The sequence below is a fragment of the Halichoerus grypus genome, chromosome 9 (genome assembly GCF_964656455.1).
Source record: "Halichoerus grypus chromosome 9, mHalGry1.hap1.1, whole genome shotgun sequence".
NCBI classification, from domain to species: Eukaryota; Metazoa; Chordata; class Mammalia; order Carnivora; family Phocidae; genus Halichoerus; species Halichoerus grypus.
This window is the reverse complement of record NC_135720.1, coordinates 96495609-96513204: the sequence shown is the minus strand read 5'-3', so window position 1 is coordinate 96513204 and position 17596 is coordinate 96495609. Positions and strand designations below refer to the sequence as shown.

Sequence of the window (17596 nt, the reverse complement as noted above, 5' to 3'; positions counted from 1 at the left end):
TGAAATAGAGACTACCAGAATAGGTCACTCATGGGAAGGGAAGTACCATTTCACCAAAATATTTCATTTGGCATTTGTTTCAGGTACTATAGGACTCAGCCAAAAGTGAAAGCTGGTAGTGTGGACCACCACCTAATTCTGCAATCAAGTAGTCCTGGGTTCCTGCACCAAGCAGATCCCGTCATTCCCCTCTCTGAAACTTTCAAGCAGCCCACACTGAGCAAAAAACCCCACACCCCTCACCCAGAGCATTAGGGCCAGTCTTCTCGCTCTGCCTCCTTTGTTTCAAACTTCCCTCTTCCCCACCATGTTGGGGCCACACTTCTGTTTTTCCAACAACCAAGTCAGGGCCTTGACAGCACTTCTCTCTGCTTGAGAAGATTTCACCTCATCCCTTCAAACAGCTGGCTCCTGTGGATCTCAGATTAAGTGCTACCTTTTCAGAGAAACCTTTGCTGACCACCCCGCTCCCTCAGCACTAGGACCTCCTTCTTGTCTCCATCCCCAAAGGGGCACCACCCTGCTCAGAACAGTCTTAATTTTCCCTCTTTTCTTAGAAATATTACAATTACAGACATTTGGAATTTGTCTTAGACTCTGGGCCTTAGTTTCATCATTTGGAAAAATGGGGGGGCGGGGGGGAGTCCCTTCCAGCTTTAAAGCAATACAAGTATCCCCCTGCTTTTCAAAAATTTGAGCCAAGCCATTTCATTTGTATGACAGACCTACAATTAGCAAAGGTTTCCCCGTTATCGGAAAGCACAGTGTTCCTATAAAACCCTGCTTGTGTTCCCTCTCTTGCTGTGTCTGTCAAATAAATAATATCTTTAAAAGAAAAAAAAAAAACCTTTCCTAAGGGGAATTGGTATAGAGAGAAGAGTGTTCCCTGTTTTCCAAAAGTTTGTGGTAGGCCACTTGCTTTTACAAAAGACCTACATTAGCATGGTAACTGCTGCCCCTCCACCCCCCACAAAAGCAAAATCCTCTTTGGATTTCTTTCATTAGTGAAAAACATACTAATGTAGGTCTTTCATAAAAGCAAATTGCCATAATGCAAAATTTTCAGAAAGTGGGGGATAACTGTACCTGTTTTTGCTAAATGAAAGAAATCTGAAGGGTTTTTTTTTTGCCTTTACAGAAAAAGGCGAAAATAACGTCCTCCCAGCAAGCCCCTTTAGACACAATGGGCACCCCGAACATCAAGAATGTAGTCAAGTCCCTTCCTTGGGAACCACACCAAGCATGTCAGCCTAAAGTAGGCATAGTTCTGACCTGTGTCAGTGAGCATCTCGGCTTTATCTTGGTTTATTTTGTGCATCCATGAGCAAGATATGTCCTAAAGTATCAAAAAAAAAAAAAAATCTAAGGTTATTTTTGGGGTCTGGGAACACTCAAAATTTTTTCCATATATATTAACGGTAATTGCTTCTTCTCTTTACACCATTTTGGGTTACAAAATGTTTCATAGGGATGCTCTACTTTTGGTTGGTGGGGGGAAATCTGTATTTCTGTATTTCTATTAAGCTCTTCTAGAAATTCTTATATGATCATCCATTTTTCTTTCACTCTCAAATATGTTACTCAGTATGCACTGCCAGGAAGGTAATTTTATTCAAATGCATTGTCTTATTACCCAAAGCTTACCCCTTTTAAGCATATCTCTCTTAAAAATGTTTATGTATATATCAGCGGAAGTCTTTTTTTTTTTTTTTAAAGATTTTATTTATTTATTTGAGAGAGAGAGAATGAGAGACAGAGAGCATGAGAGGGAGGAGGGTCAGAGGGAGAAGCAGACTCCCTGCTGAGCAGGGAGCCCGATGCGGGACTCGATCCCAGGACTCCAGGATCATGACCTGAGCCGAAGGCAGTCGCTTAACCAACTGAGCCACCCAGGCGCCCTATCAGCGGAAGTCTTTCTAAAACTGATTACATCCTCTTCTGCTATCAATTGGAAGATCCTAAACACATTTTCATTTTTTATTAAGGCTTCAGACTTCATTAGCAATTTTAGTTCTTTAACTAGAATCACAGCAGAGCAAGGTTCTTTGAGGTACAATGGGCTGCCATGTCTAGATGTGCTTTTCACAGCTGCTCTCTGAATCGATTGATTTGTTTATAGTTCATCCTGGGCTGAGAAACCAGATGCCAAGCTTTCAGGAATTGTGTATTAAGTGAGTGCTCTCTGGGTGAGGGCTTGAGACACTTTTAGGAGTAAAGTGCATAAACTTTATACTTAGAAGCCTTTTGTTTACTTCCTAGTCCTCTGAGTACTAAAGCCCCCAGGATCAGGACCGCTAGATATAATTTAATACAGCAGTGGCAGCCTTGGGGGGCCAAGAAGAGAGGACTACCATGCTTAAGCATAGGCAGGGCTGTCTGAAAGCACGCTAGATAAAAAGGTAACTTCCAAGTACCCAACTTGTGTAAACATGTGAACATTTCCAGAAGGAAATGAAGCACACACTCCTAAATAACCTCTTCAGGTTTGTCTGAGGTTTAAAGTGCTCAGAGCATATCCTTTCAAACAAAAACTTTTCAAATGAAAAAAATGTTAACTTTCAGGGTTGCAGGTCACTGCTGCAACCCTGAACTCTTGAAAACACTTCAGACAAGTGCCAACCAGCTTTTAAAGGTACTTCCAGATCTTGACTCTCTCTCCAGAGCATTAAAATATGTGAAGCCCCATGTACCCCAGTCCATGACCCCTGCAGGTAATCCACATGGGGCAGAGTCACAGCCTAGATTCTTACTAGCTTCCAGGAAAAGGGTCATGGAGTCTCTTGCCTAACAGTTTTGTTTTAACTCTGCTACATCAGCATCCAGGAGAAAAAAAAAAAGAAAAAAAAGAAAAAAAAAGCGTTAACCAAATCCAAAGGACTAAAAAAAGGACCTTGGGGGGAAGGGAGACAAGACCAGTGGATCTGTGTGAACATTTATGCAATGAGGAACATCTGGTTTGGGGTTCTTTTGTAATCCTGTTCTGGAAATAAGTTTAACTACCAAATCCCAAATGGTCTGTCTGACCATGACAGACAGAGAAAACCCAAGCATACAGAAATCTCTCCAAAGAGTGTCCAACAGAATTGTAGCCATATCAACTCTCCAAGGATATACCAATCCAGATAACCAAGGTTTCTGAATACCTATCAAGATATATCCAAAATGGGGCGCCTGGGTGGCTCAGTCATTAAGTGTCTGCCTTCAGCTCAGGTCATGATCCCAGGGTCCTGAGATCGAGCCCCACATCAGGCTCCCTGCTCAGCAGGAAGCCTGCTTCTCCCTCTCCCACTCTCCCTGCTTGTGTTCCCTCTCTCACTGTGTCTTTCTCTGTCAAATAAATAAATAAAATCTTAAAAAAAAAAAAAGATATATCTGAAATGAGCTCTTTTGGCTAGAAGTCTGAGGTTTAATCATGTTTCCCTAATGTCTTAAATAATGTCTGAGAAACCCAATCTTTAAGTGGAGACTCAGGGACATCATTCTAATATACTCAATCCATTACAATCATTTTCAATATGTTACAGAGACAACTTAATAGCCATGGAGGTACTACTTAAGTGATACCCAAACCCACATGCTATCCAATTCAACAAAAATAGGTCAATTCTGTTTCTTTCTAAAATTATAATCAAGATTTCAAGGACCCTATGAGCTGTGAAAACATCTACGGGCTTTGTGCCATTTATTTTGGCCAGAAACCAACTTTTGCTTTTCTCCCAAATTCTTAATATGTTCCAGATAGGCTGTTGCCAAAGCCTCCAGTCCCTCCCCAACCAGCAAATCCAGTGGCTTCACTTCAGTTCCCATCCTTCCACAGCTCTTGAAAGCGTGCTCCTCTTCTTCCTGTACATGACAGGGCTACTACCCCTCACACGGTTTCCTCTCAGGATCCCACGTGTATTTATCAGGGTTCTGAGGCGCCGCCAAGGTTTCTTCTCCCTGGGCTAGCTCGCTCTCCACTTTGGTTTTAACCACCATCTTTAGGCCTGTGGCTGCCCCACCATACACACAATCAGCTCAGATGTTGCTCCAGCTTTCTCCTGTCTACCTGGTATTTCTCCTAAAGGAGTACAGGGCTCCTTAAATTAAAGGGTTCCAGAACAGAATATCCAAACCAACAGTTCCCCGAGGAACCATCCTTGCAGGGAGTCTTACTCACTTGGTCATCTTTGCCAGGAACGCGTATGAGAGACATAACCTAACCCCTCATGTGCCAGGTCCTTTCACTCCTTCTCTTAAGTATCTCTATTTTTTTTTCCCCTTAAGATTTTATTTGTCAGAGAGAGAGAGACAGAGAGAGCTCACAAGCAGGGGCAGAAGCAGGCAGAGGGAGAAGCAGGCTTCCTGTGGAGCAGGGAGCCCGATGCAGGGCTCGATCCCAGGACCCTGGGATCATGATCTGAGCCAAAGGTAGATGCTTAACTGACTGAGCCACCCAGGCGCCCTAAAGTATCTCTTTAATATACACAAATCTTTATCTCCAGAGTCCTAGGCTACATTCTCTTCTCTCTCCTAGCAATGACATGTCCTCTGTAGTGTGGGCTCCTTGTCTCTAGTTATTCCTCACAACCCATTCCATTTCACACTATGACCAAAGGGTCCTAGAAGAAACCCCCTTGTACCAGTCTTGGACTTACAATACTATGTCTCCTGACATGGCCTATTACAAAGGACCTTCAACAACCTGAACCCAACCCACCTTTCCAGCCACAACTTCTAGCCATTCCCTTTTCCCTGCTTTGGTCCTGTGTTACAGCAATACTCCCTCAACATCAGGCACCTCCATAATCTCACATTTGTGCATTCCCTTTCCTTGCTTCTCCATCTCCCTTTGAGACCTTCCATCCCCACCTTCCATCCATAAGACTCCCAGGATCTCTAGATATACAGCAAACTCCTCCTCTCCTCCCTCCCGCTCGTCCACCCACCTGCCTTCCACCAGAGTTCAAGGGTAGAGAGCTTCTCACTTGTCTTGATTTCTCTCTTCAACCCCATGACCTAACACAGGAAGTCCTTGATATATTAGGAAGTACACAATAAATACTTAATTTAAAAATTATCCATCATGGAAATAAAGCTTTTAGTGTTTTGCCATATGTAAGTAAAACTGAAATATCAGTTTTCAAGAAAACATTTTTGCAATACCATCTTGCTTTTAATAGAAAGGTTGTGAGGCTAAAATAGGCTTAAGACATTAAAAAATTTCTAGAAACCTAGTATCCATGGCTTTATAATTAGGTTACTTTGTCAGTAGCCAGTGAAGTATATTATCTTAGACCAATGCTAAAACCCAGAAGGTGACAGGGTAAGGAAATAGATTCTACCATTTCTTGTATTCATTTCCTGATTTTTATAAGTTGAATGGAATTTAGAGTATTCTGAAAGTTAAATTGTTAAAAATACAATTAGAAACTATATATATGTAAACATGCAATTCAAAACTAAATGGTAGTTTTTTGTGATTAGTCTTACAGATAAGGAAATTGTGGTCTTAAGAATTTAAGTTCTATATCTAAGATCACACATTCAGGGGAAGACTCGGGGCTTAGACTTCCATCTTCAAATTAAAGTCTATTCATAAAATGTATGCAAACGTTTCAAATAATTGTGTTTTCACCAAATACCCAGTCACAGGATGAAAAACAGGGATACTAAGTGATGAACATCATAGCATAAAGGCAAAGAAAATCCTGACTTTAAAAAAACTTGGCTAAGGGCACCTGGCTGGCTCAGTTGGAAGAGCATGCAACTCAGTCTTGGGGTTGTGAGTTCAAGGCCCACGATGGGTGTGGAGATTACTTAAAAATAAATATTTTATTAATAAAAAATAAAAACTTGGCTAAATGTTGGTTGCTGGAGGTATCTTATAACCATGAGGGCTGCCAGCCTTTGGACAAAGTTTACAGAGAAAGGAGAACAGAGCTGTAGAAAAAATGGGAAAGACTTCTACTTCTGCTCAAGATGGAGTAAAAGCAACCAGTTTTACCTTCCCACCTGAAATAGCCAAAATGAGAGAGAGTGTATGGAATAGCTTTTTCAAGACACTGGATAGCAGTAACACAAGGCAGAGATTCCTGAGATACGGGGGAGAAAAGCGAAGTGAGCTCTTTAATTGCCCCAACTTACTGCCTGGAAGAGAGGCTCTAGGATCATGGGCAGGAAGGTGAAGCAGAACTTGGAGTACTCCCTGAATTGAAGAGAGAGAGAGAGCTGAAGGCCTGAGGAAACCAAATCAATTAGAGTTCACAGGACCACGTGCCATAGAGAAGAGCTGCACAGAGAACCCTGGAGATCTGCAGAGGGCTCCCCCTTAAGGATTCAGTAGTAAAGCAACCCATACAGGAGGCAAGTACCCAAAGCTGGGGCCAAGTGTGTTCCCACAAGCCAGAATAGAATAAGTCCTAATTCAGGGGCAATGGGGAAAATATTCACAAAGGTCTTACCTCAGTAGAAGGATTTGCCCTAAACTAGAGACTTCTCCAGATCTGCTTAATTATAAAATCAAGACCTCAAAGGATTGAACTACCTCCAAATAACTGTATTGTAGAACAAGGCTTAAAGAATAGTTAGGAATATACAAATAAAAAGCACCCAACAAGGTAAAATTCATAATATCTGACATCCAATCAAAGATAACCAGGCATGCAAAGAAGGAAACTTATTCAGAAAAAAATAAAACTGAACTTAATCTTAAATAACAAAGACAAAAGAATTAGCTAAGACATTAAAACCATTGTTATAACTGTATCCCACATGTTCAAGTTTAGTAAGGTTGCAGAAGATATATATGTAAAAGTCAATTTTATTTCAATCTATTAGCAAGGAAGAATCAGAAATTGCAACATAATACCATCTACAATAGGAAAAAAAATGAAACCATGATAAATCTAACAAAAGATGTGAAAGACTTGTAAGTTAAAAACTAAAAAAACATGGATAAGAGAAATTAAAGATTTACTTGTTCATGGGTCAGAAGACTCATTAAGATGTCAATTCTTCCCAAATCGATCTACAGATTCAATGCAATTGCTGTCAAAATCCCAGGAGGGTTTGTTCTTGGTAGAAATTGCCAAGCTGGTTCTAAAAATCCTGTAGAAATTCAAAGGGCCTAGAAAAGTCAAAACAAGTTGAAAAAGAAGAAAGTTGGAGAGCTAACACTGCCTGATCTCACAACGTACTATAAAGCTATAGCTATAAAAAGAGTATAGTACTGGCAAAGATAGACAGATCAATGGAACAGTACAAAGAATCCAGAAATAAAGCCACACGCACAGACAGACTACTGGAATTAGACAAGCTACAAAGGCCATGTATCTCTGGCAGTGGAGAAAGGATGGTCTTTTCAACAAATGGTGCTGGGGCAACCCAAATCAAAAATCCATACCTTACACCATAGACAAAGCTAACTCAAAATGGATCACAGACCTAAATGTAAAGCCTAAGATTATAAAACTTCTAGAAGAAAATACAGGAGAAAACTTTTGTGATCTTGGATTAAGGAAAGATTTCTTAGACACCACACCAAAAGTATGATCCATAAAAGAACAAGCAGACAAATTGGACTTCATTAAAATGAACAACTACTCTGTTCTTCAAAAGACACCCTTATTAAGAGAATGAAAATAGACTGGAAGAACATATGTGCAATGTAAATTATCTGGTAAGAACTATATCTAGAATATATAAAGAACTATCAAAACTCAACTAGGCAAATGGCTTTAAGCACACTTCACAAAAAAGACATACGGATGGCAAATAATCTCATGAAAAGATACTCATCACCACTGGTCAAGGGAAATACATATTAAAAATACAATGAAATACCATCACATACTTATTAGAATGGCTAAAATTAAAGAAACTGACTATACCAAGTGTAGACAAGGATGTGGACAAACAAACTGGTATACATGGCTGCTAGGAATGTAAAATGGTTCAACCACTTTTAAAAAGTTTGTGAGTTTCCTTAAAAATTAAAACAAATCGGGGCGCCTGGGTGGCTCAGTCATTAAGCGTCTGCCTTCAGCTCAGGTCATGATCCCAGGGTCCTGGGATCAAGCCCTGCATCAGGCTCCCTGCTCCGCATCTCCCTCTCCCACTCCCCCTGCTTGTATTCCTTCTCTTGCTGTGTCTGTCAAATAAATAAATAAAATCTTTAAAAAAAAAAAATTAAAACAAACCGCTCCTAGGGAATAATCAAGATAGATAAAAGCATAAATCCATACAAAGGTACATACATTAAGGTTGATACAAGTTTTGTTTGTAATAGCTAAAAATTGGATACAATCCAAATGAATAAATTGTAGTATATCCATGCAATGGCATATTACTCAGTAATTCAAAAGAATGAACTACTGATACATGCAATAAAATGAATAAATCTCAAAATATACAAGCAGCTTAAAAAGCCAGACCAAAAAAGTACATGCTTTATGATTTCCTAGATATAAAACTCTAGGAAATGCAAAGTCTACTATGGCGCCAGAAAGCAGATCAGGGGTTGCCTGTGGAAGTGGGGAGGGAAGAGGGGAATTAGGAAGAGGCACAAGGACATTTTTAGAGATGACGTATATTATTTTGATTGTGGTGGTAGTTTCACAAGTATATACATATATCAAAACTTATCAAACTAGCAAACTGTATATTTTAAGTATGTGCCATTTACTGTATGTCAATTATATCAAAATAAAGGTGGTAAAGAGTTTATAAAAATCCACCTAACTTGGTTAAAGTATGTATAAACAGAGAATATTAACTAGCAAGCTTATGAGAATATGGCCCATCCAATACCAGCAACGTCAGTAATGCCCCCAATATAGTTTTCTAAATTTAACAACACATTCAGATGCCTTGAGTATATAAAAAGTTCAGAAACACAAATTTTTTCCTTGATTTCACCACTGTGCTTTAGAGACAGGTGAATAATAAATACTGTTAAAACAATGTCCACAGTGATAGCAAAGTGAAAGATAAAACAACTTTGCTTTATAGGTCACAAAATACTCAATGACCTATGTAAGAAACCTGAACACTCCTAATGACTATCAAGAAATATTTGTACTCCATATCTAATTCTAGTCAGTGTCCAATAATGCATTTTTAAGACAAAATTTAGATTTTAAAATGCAATTTAGAAATACTATAGTTCTCAAATACAATCAATACCATCAAAAATAACTAAGCTAATGGAATATAATTCTATCTGAAAAAACAAATTTAAGTTAACTGGTTAAAAAAATACCCACATACACGGAATGCCCCATTCCCCATAGCCATTTATTTTTTTAATTATTTATTTCTTCAAGTTTTCATTTAAATTCCAGTTAGTTAGTACTAATATTAGTTTCGGGTGTAGAATTTAGTGGTTCATCACCTACAAACACCTGGCGCTCAACATAAGTGCCCTCCTTAATCCCCATCACCTGTTTAACCCATGCCCCCACCTCCCTCCCAGCAACCCTCAGTTTATGCTCTATCATTAAGAGTCTGCTTGACCATGGCTATTTAAATGAGATAAACAGATATTGAAGAACTTCCAAGTGAATGTTTTAAGTTACCATTTAGGAGTCTTCACTCAAAAGGCAAGGCACTTACTTGTAAACCATTTCATTAACATTATCTCATTTAATCTTCATAACCCTATAAGGCATTATCATCCCTATTTTATAGATAAAAAAACTGAGGTTGAGATAAAGCAATTTGTCCAAAGCTACATGTTAATTTACACTCAAATGAAAATGTGTTTGTCCATTCTAGATTTATAGCTCAGAGTTATGTTATTTTTTTATAGGATCATAAGCTTATTAATTAACAAGCTATGCATTTTCTAAATAGTCACTTAAGCATTCTTAATCTACACAGGCAAATTTGTCCTTCAAACCCAATGGATGACATATCAGCCCTTAACATATCCCATCCCAGTTTTGTTGGCTTTATGCATGGTAAGAACACACTCAAATATTAAGGACATATATTTTCCTAAGTTCACATGCACTTCTCTGCTAACTAGAGGACAATTCACCTTCTTAACTTTAAGAGCCACTACACTGGGTTAGAAAAGTTAGAAAAACTATACATTTGCTTTTAAATGTTGTTTTCTGACACCTCTATAACCTGTAGCGTGAACTCTGTAAAAGGAGATTTGATGAAATCTCATACACATTGTAAATAATCCAAAACCTGGTATTACGTGTTTAAGAAATGGACCTGAAGTCAGACAGATTTCAATTCTGATAATGTCTCTGTTGTTAAGTAGCCGAAAAGGCCTGGCAGGCAGCTAACACTAGAGTGAATTCAAAAGTTGTTCTTACTGCACACTCCAGTTAAAAACAAAATCTGCACCTGAAAAGTTTTTGTCAGCTGTGAAAAGGTAAGTGCTTTCTTTTCTGCATACGTAGAATGCTTAGCAGGCAAGAGAGCACCCAAGAAGAGCCATCTTACCTCTCCCCCACAGTCCCCATCCTGGGGCAAAATGAACTGTTCTCCCGGCAAGCCAGGACTTAGAACTATCTCCTAAAGAAACCATAAATGGTGGCTAGGGTTAGGACCTGTTCCACCAAAGGTGAAACGCATCTGTAAGCTGATCTGGGAATCTACATATTCATAAGGTTGTCACAGGAAAATACTTTTGATTTCCAATAAGCCAGCAGACATACACCTTCAGAATACAACCCGTTTTTACCACAGCGATTGGTGGTAGCCTTGGCTTTACTCAACAGTCTAAAGACTATCTGCAGGTGAATATCAAAAAGTAACATTCTGGTTTGAAATATGTACATTTAAAGAAAAAATCTTATTGAAACTTTTCTTACTCAAACTATAAAAGCTAGGAGAGTCCAACCCTGTCATTTTCCACAAGAGGAAACTGAGGCTCACAATCACACAGGCAGTTTGGCAGGCCCTGGAATACAAATCCAGAGTTCTGATAAACACTACCAGATATAAATACTGTCCTAGTAACTAGGGCTGAGCATTTCCAAAAGTGGCAGGGTCTCCTAACCACAGTTTTAAGGGTTTTGTTTGTTTTTTTGCAGGGGGGCAAGGAGGAAGCTTCTAAGACCAAAACTTCCCACAAAAAGCAGTAATTTGGTATCACACCAAGCAGTCTAACATATCACATCTCAAACACCATTTTTGGTCTGGCGAGGCCATCCTCCATCTCCAGGGCCACACCACCCACCACACCCTTCTCCACTTTTATCTGCCCAGCCTGTTTCTCAGTTACTTCTCAAGGCTTCTGCATACGATACATGCATGCTTGCTGCCTGGCCTTGCCTGCAGACTTCTGCTTCAGCAGATGTGATCCGTGAGTTCCTATGTGTAAGCAATGGCGCCAACACTGGAGTAGTTCTCTCCTGCTCTTTTTCAAAGGCTCAGCTCATCAAGGAAGCCTCCCAAGATAAATGTGAGAGTCTGGCTCTCAAACTCCTTAAGTGGCAACCATACTAAGAATTTACATGCGACTCAATACAGACCTGCTCACACGCACCCTCAAATAACTCAAAAGTTTGACATGCTATACTTGCTATTTATGACAAAGTGGTCCCTCTTCATCCAATTCCATTTCTTTTTCTTTCCTTTTTTTTTTTTTTTTAAAGTTCTGGAGAGAAAAAAAAGTCTAGGGAGAACCTAAACGTGTTTCTCAACCCGCTAATGGATCATGACCTGCAGTCTGAAAAATAATGTTCTGTAACATAAGAGTGATTACTTTGACATGATACTGGAGGCATCAGCAAATATTTCGGCATGAGACTCCCCACCCTCTTCCAAAACCTCACCTCCTCCCTGCCCAGTCGTAGAGATACCACAATGGAGAATTCGTTCCTGCAATACCACAGGTCAGGGATGGGAGGGAGAACCAACTTCAGGGGACTAAGGTGAAGTGCCATTTGAGGAGTAGAAAGTAGAGCAAGGTTTTTTTTTTTTTTTCTTCTTCTTTTTTAACCATCTGAGCAGCCTTCACAATCTGAATTCTTCCCTATGTGTCAGGCTGCCTATTTCCGACTGGACTGTCAACACTTGTGGGCAGGAATTTTACTCTTCTTGAAAATCCTACACTCCACCCCTACACATAATTGAAGCAGAATTTAAAGTTATGAGAAGTGTGTTATTTTTAATTTCTAAGATAACTTTTCTACTTCATGGCTTCTATTAGACAATAAATTTCCCACTCCAAAAGATGCTGCTTTATTGGGGGGGGGAAGAAGCAAAGAGATGTGGGACAGGAAAAAAAAACAAACCGGGGGTCGGGGGATAGAAAACAGATCATTAAATGCACACAATACATAAATGAACATACACAACGGAAGATGCTATGAAGCAACAAGGAACTTTAGAATAAAACTGAAGAATTACCACCAAACACAATACTGTACCCCTTTTCTGTCCAAAGTATGGCAAACCCCTTCTAGTATAAATGTGAATTACTATTATACTTTTCTAACTTAAAACACCACAATTCCACTGTGAAAAGCAGAATTATCTCCCAACTTTAGAAACAGACGAACTAATTTTGTGAGGAAACAGACTCTGCGTTGGCGTAGCACCACCCTGACGCTTGGGTCAAGGGTAGTAACATCAACTAAAAGATAAATTTACACCTGAGCAAGCCACGGAACACAAATGGTGAAAACAAACAGATGCACTTTCCCAAAAAGCATTTAATTATTGAAATAGCATCTACGTGTGACTTTTAAAAACGGGAAGGGAGAGCACAAAAAGCTTTGGCAGAAGAAAACTAAATATAAAGGGGGCAATGCTTTCCAAATCATTCCAATAAACAATGGTTCAACAAACTGAAAAGGCAAAGACATTTCAGCTCTAGGCAGAACACATGTTGAAACACTGATTTGTAAAGTTTAGACACTGGATCCAGGCCACAGAAAGGCACCAACAAATCCCAATTGCGAAGCTTCAAGAGTTCCCATTCAGAATTAAACAGGAACAAGTAGTTTCCTCCCCTTTAGGAAAACCGAGCCATAATATCTGTTCTATGCCTATAAAGTGGTGGTGAAGCGGGGAGGGTGAGGAAGGGAGTGTGAAGAGAGTGCGAGAAAGCTGATGAGAAGCAGCTGGGGTTTTAAAAGTAACCTGCATGAGATGGGGCAGAAGCGAACATCCTCAAGACCTGATTGCTAGCAGCAAGGCCCTTCTAGGACAACTTGGTCCCTTTCTCACTGATCGCAAAAGCGCATTTTGACACCTGACGCTAGATCGCGATACGCGGCCGGCGGATATACCAGACTGAAAACTCCTGGAAGCACCAAATGTCACACTTGCTCACGCTCGCACCCTCCCAGAGCCTAACCCATTTGTTGAATGAAGGGAAAACCCTAAGAATGAATGAATGGGATAGAGAAGTCTAGTGAGAAGGCTCGGGCAGGGCCCCATGCTCGGGAAAGCCCCGGACGCCCGCCGGGTGAGGGCAGGGACAGCGTGCCGCAGCGGGGACGCGTCTGGGGACCCTCGGGGCGCACCGCAGGACGCGGACCGCCGTGGGGGCGCGGGGCGCGCCTCGCCGAACAAAGAAGAGGCGGAGTGGCCTGACAGGGGCGCCCGGCGGGGGCGGAGGCCGCGGGCGCTCACCTCGTCGCCCCACTTGAGCACGTCCTTGTGCCGGTCCTTGACGGCGTGGTAGATGTGCAGGAACTGGAGGATCCCGTGCCGCCGCACGTGGTCGGCGTGGCGCTTGGTCTCCTCCCAGCTCAGCGGCGAGCCCTGGGACAGCAGCCCCATGGCTGCCCCCGCCTCCTTCTCCTCGGGGCTGACGGCGGCCGCTCGCTCAGACGCGAGCCGGACACTCAGCTGCCCGCAGAAGGCGGCGGCGGCAGCGGCAGCGGCTGCTCCGCCCCGCGGGGGCGCCCTTGGGCCGCAGCCGGCCGAGAGACGGTCCGCTCCGCTCCTCTGCGCGGGGTCCTTGCCGCCCAGGTGACCGACTCAGGGGTCCGGCGCGCCGCGCGGACACAGAGGCAGAGGACGGGAGGGCAGGCTGGGCGGCTCTCGGCCCGGCGGCCTCGCCCCTTGCCCGCTCCGGCTCCCGCCCCGCTCCTGCTCCGAGGCGGCGGCGACGGACCCCACAGGCACGGTGCGGCAGCGGCTCTCGCTTCTCTTTACCGGTGTCGTGCAGTAGCTTCTTCCTACTTGTGACCAAGACCTGCGCCGCCACAGAGCATGCCCAGTCTTCCTATCGACTCACTCACGGCTCCAAGGCGCGATCCGTCGCTCCGGATTTTAAAGACTACGGGCGGGGGCGGGGAAAGAAGGCGGTGCAGGAGAGGAGGCGTGGCCGAGCGCCCAAAGAGGCTCAAAGGCGGCCTCGGAGGAGGCGTGCGCAGGCGTGGTTGGGGCGGAGTCAAAGGGGCGGCGGGGGGTGGAGTGAGGTCCCGCATGCTTTAGGCAAAGGAGATACGTAAAAACCTGTGTTCTCTAATCCAAAGAGATAAACTTTGTGTTGCGGAAAAAATTTGGTTATTGGAATTAATAACAACCCACTATATTCTTTTTGAGGTGAGAAAAGGCCTCACGCTTATAAAAAACAGATGAGAGGTGCAGGGTATGGTAATAACTCCATAGCTTGGGAGTCAGATGAAACACCTGTTAAATTCTAGTTTCCACTATTTACTGTGAGATCTTGGGCACGCTATTTCCGTACCGGTGTAAAATTATATTAATTCTATCTTTTATGGATGTTGTAAGAGTGTGCACGATGCAGATGTGCAGAGTCTATGGCCAATAAATTACCTGGTTATTAAGAGGAATCAATTTGTCTACAAGTTTTCTGTATATACAATGTGTAAATATTACAAGTATTTGTGTATTCTCTAAATTAATTATTTGATGAGATAAAGTCTTTGGATGGCCCAGACACCATTCATTGCAACGAAAGGGACTTTGACAACATCTCCAGATGGATTTTTTGAAGGAATCATCTCCAAAAGCAAAACCTAATATTCATCCATTATGTGACTAAAATGATGTTCACGTGAGCTTACCAAGGAGAAGATATTAGAAACAACTGGAGTTGACCCTATCCTGGTGGAAAAGAGAAAGGAGGTACCTCACCCCCAGAAATCTGTGTTGACAGAGTGATGATGTGTCAAGGAGAGAAAAAGTGACAGCAACTAGATCAGACATGTACTGAGGCCAGAAAGTGTGTATTTATTGTGCCCACTTCCATCAACTACAAAGTTAACATTTAGTAAGTACTCATTAACTGCTGAATGGATATAGGGTAATAGGAGTCTCTTCTCCCACACCCCTTCATAGTGGATGTGCCCCTCTCAGGGACTGGGGACATGGAAACCCAAGGTCTGGCTGTAATTTCCAGAGTGGAGTGTGTGTATGTGTGGGGTGTGGGTGGGGGCGGGGCTGTGGGGGTGTTTGAAGCTCAGGAGATGTTTCAATCCCCAGCTCACAGCAAGAATAAAAATCAAGCCTCGTTTTAATTTGTTCATGGCTGACTCAGCAACCTCAGCTTCTGCACCCACTCTTCCTTGTACCCTCTGCACCAATATCACCAGGCTTGTTTGGTCCTGGCTTTCCACCGTTTTTTCCTGCTTGGAATTCTCCACCTGACACATTCCTGTTTATCTGTTGAGTCCCAGTTATTCCTCTCCTTAATTTGGTTGCATTTGTGCATGCATCTATTTCTACATTAGGATAAAATCATTTAAAAAATATCTCCACACTAGTGACTTCCTCTGGAGAGATGATTTATGCCTTTTGATTCTTTTTTTTTTTTTTAGAAAAGCGCTTGTATAAATCTTAGCTTTCTATGGAAGGCAGGGAGTTTGGGGAGCTGGGGGGGCAGTGTTGCTCATGTTTCACATGCAGGTGAGGCATCTAAATGATCATTTTTTATTCTCAAAATCTCATCTCACATTTGCATAGGCCTGCGTTGTTCAACACAATAGCCATCAACCACATGTGGCTACTGAGCATTTGAAACATGGCTAATTTGACTGTAAAACTGAATTTTAGTTTTATTTTAATCCACTTAAATATAAATTTCAAAATTGATATTCCATTTCGTTACTGGAACACTTTTACATAAATTTGGAGCAGGTTGGGAATGTGAATTTACTTTTTTGTCTGTTAATTTTATGACATGGACATACAGATCAAGTATTTCCAATGAAAATTTAGTGGCCTGGGAGATGTACCGTGAGTGTAACACACATACTAGATTCAAAGACAGTACAAAAATAAAAATGTAAATATTTCACTAATAATCTTATATTGACCACATGTTGCTGTAACAGTATTTTGGATATATTAAGATACAGTATAGTGCTTAAATTAATTCACCTGCTTCTGTTAGTTTTTAAAGGTGGTTAATGGGAAATTTAAGATTATCTCTGTCGCTCGCATTCCTCTTAATTGAAACAGAGCAGGTGTAGACATTTACACTTTGCAATGCACACACTTTCCTCCTACACCTGCTGGATTTCCTCACAATACCTGAAGCTGGGCTCTTGGGAGAATATCAGTTCCGTTTTAATGGACAGGGTGGTTCAGTAAGAGACTAAGTTCAAGTTTAGCCAAAGCTCTACGTGGTACTGAATGTAGTGAGAGTTAACACTGTAATTTGAGTCATTCAGCCCCAGGTTCCAGTTGACACAAAAGGGGGCCTCTCCTACCCGAAATCTGAGCCAGTACCCTGAAGAGCCCCCGGGCTCTGTTCAATCTCAAATCAGGTGCAGCATGGTGGCACTATCGGTCAGTTATGTCAAAGTTAAACCACGGCCGCCACAGTGCCTTTACCAACTGCTGTTACGGGGCGGGGAGAAACCCACCACAGATCAACAGAAGTCACATTCAACGACAATCAATCCCCTCTATTTGACAATGTTTTTCATTTTTAGGTTTACTTCTCCTTCAGTACTTCTACGAGTAGGTTTTCAGCGACCAGCCCCGGACAGATCTTTTACGGGTTTAATGATCGCTAAGGGGAAAAGGCTCTAGTAGACTGCAGAACCAGCTCTTCTCCAAGCCTTGCCCAACGGCGGATTCCTATTCACATCTTCCGCGGAAAAAACTTGGACTCAGTGGGCCTGAACCTACCATTGCCAGCGGCGATCCAGACAACGCTTCCCCGCCTCCTACCCCGGCGACAGCCGCAAGCCCCGCCTCCAGGGCCGCCCGGAAAACCCGGACCGTGGAGCTCGGAGGCTGGCGACTCGGCGCCACCGCGGGGCCGAGCTGAGCATGCTCGAAGAGCGGCTCAGTCGCGGGAGGAAGCGGCGCGGGCCGCGGGCGCTGCACGCCGCGTCGTTGTTGTGATCCAGCCCCCGCCACGTGACTGCGCGGGGCCCGCCTCCAGACGCGCGGTACCGCCTCCCAGTGACTCAGCACTTTGTGCCGGTTCCGTGCGAGAGGTCAATGCCGGGGATCCTGCTCGGGGGCAAAGTGACGGCCCTCCACTCTTCACACTCCCCCACCCCCACCCCCACCCCGGCTGCTGTTCAGAGTGTTGCAGCAGCCATTTCAGACTCGTTGATTTTCCGGCCTCCCCGCAAGGAGGAAAAAATACATTTCCCTGTAGTCACGCCGGTTCCAATTTTCCCTGAGTCAGCAGCTCCGCAGAGATCAACTGAAG

The 17596-nt window shown here is 42.7% G+C and overlaps 1 protein-coding gene across 2 annotated transcripts in view; it reads right to left on the bottom strand.

Annotated features, from left to right (window-relative positions):
* Positions 1-14211, bottom strand: part of GCLC (glutamate-cysteine ligase catalytic subunit) — a 47621-nt gene extending 33410 nt beyond the window's left edge. For both annotated transcript variants that reach the window (XM_078055229.1, XM_078055230.1), the window contains exon 1: positions 13585-14211. In XM_078055229.1, the coding sequence (XP_077911355.1) occupies positions 13585-13734 (150 nt within the window). In that variant the 5' untranslated portion in view covers positions 13735-14211. The remainder of the gene's footprint in view (positions 1-13584) is intronic.
* Positions 14212-17596: the final 3385 nt, after the last annotated feature.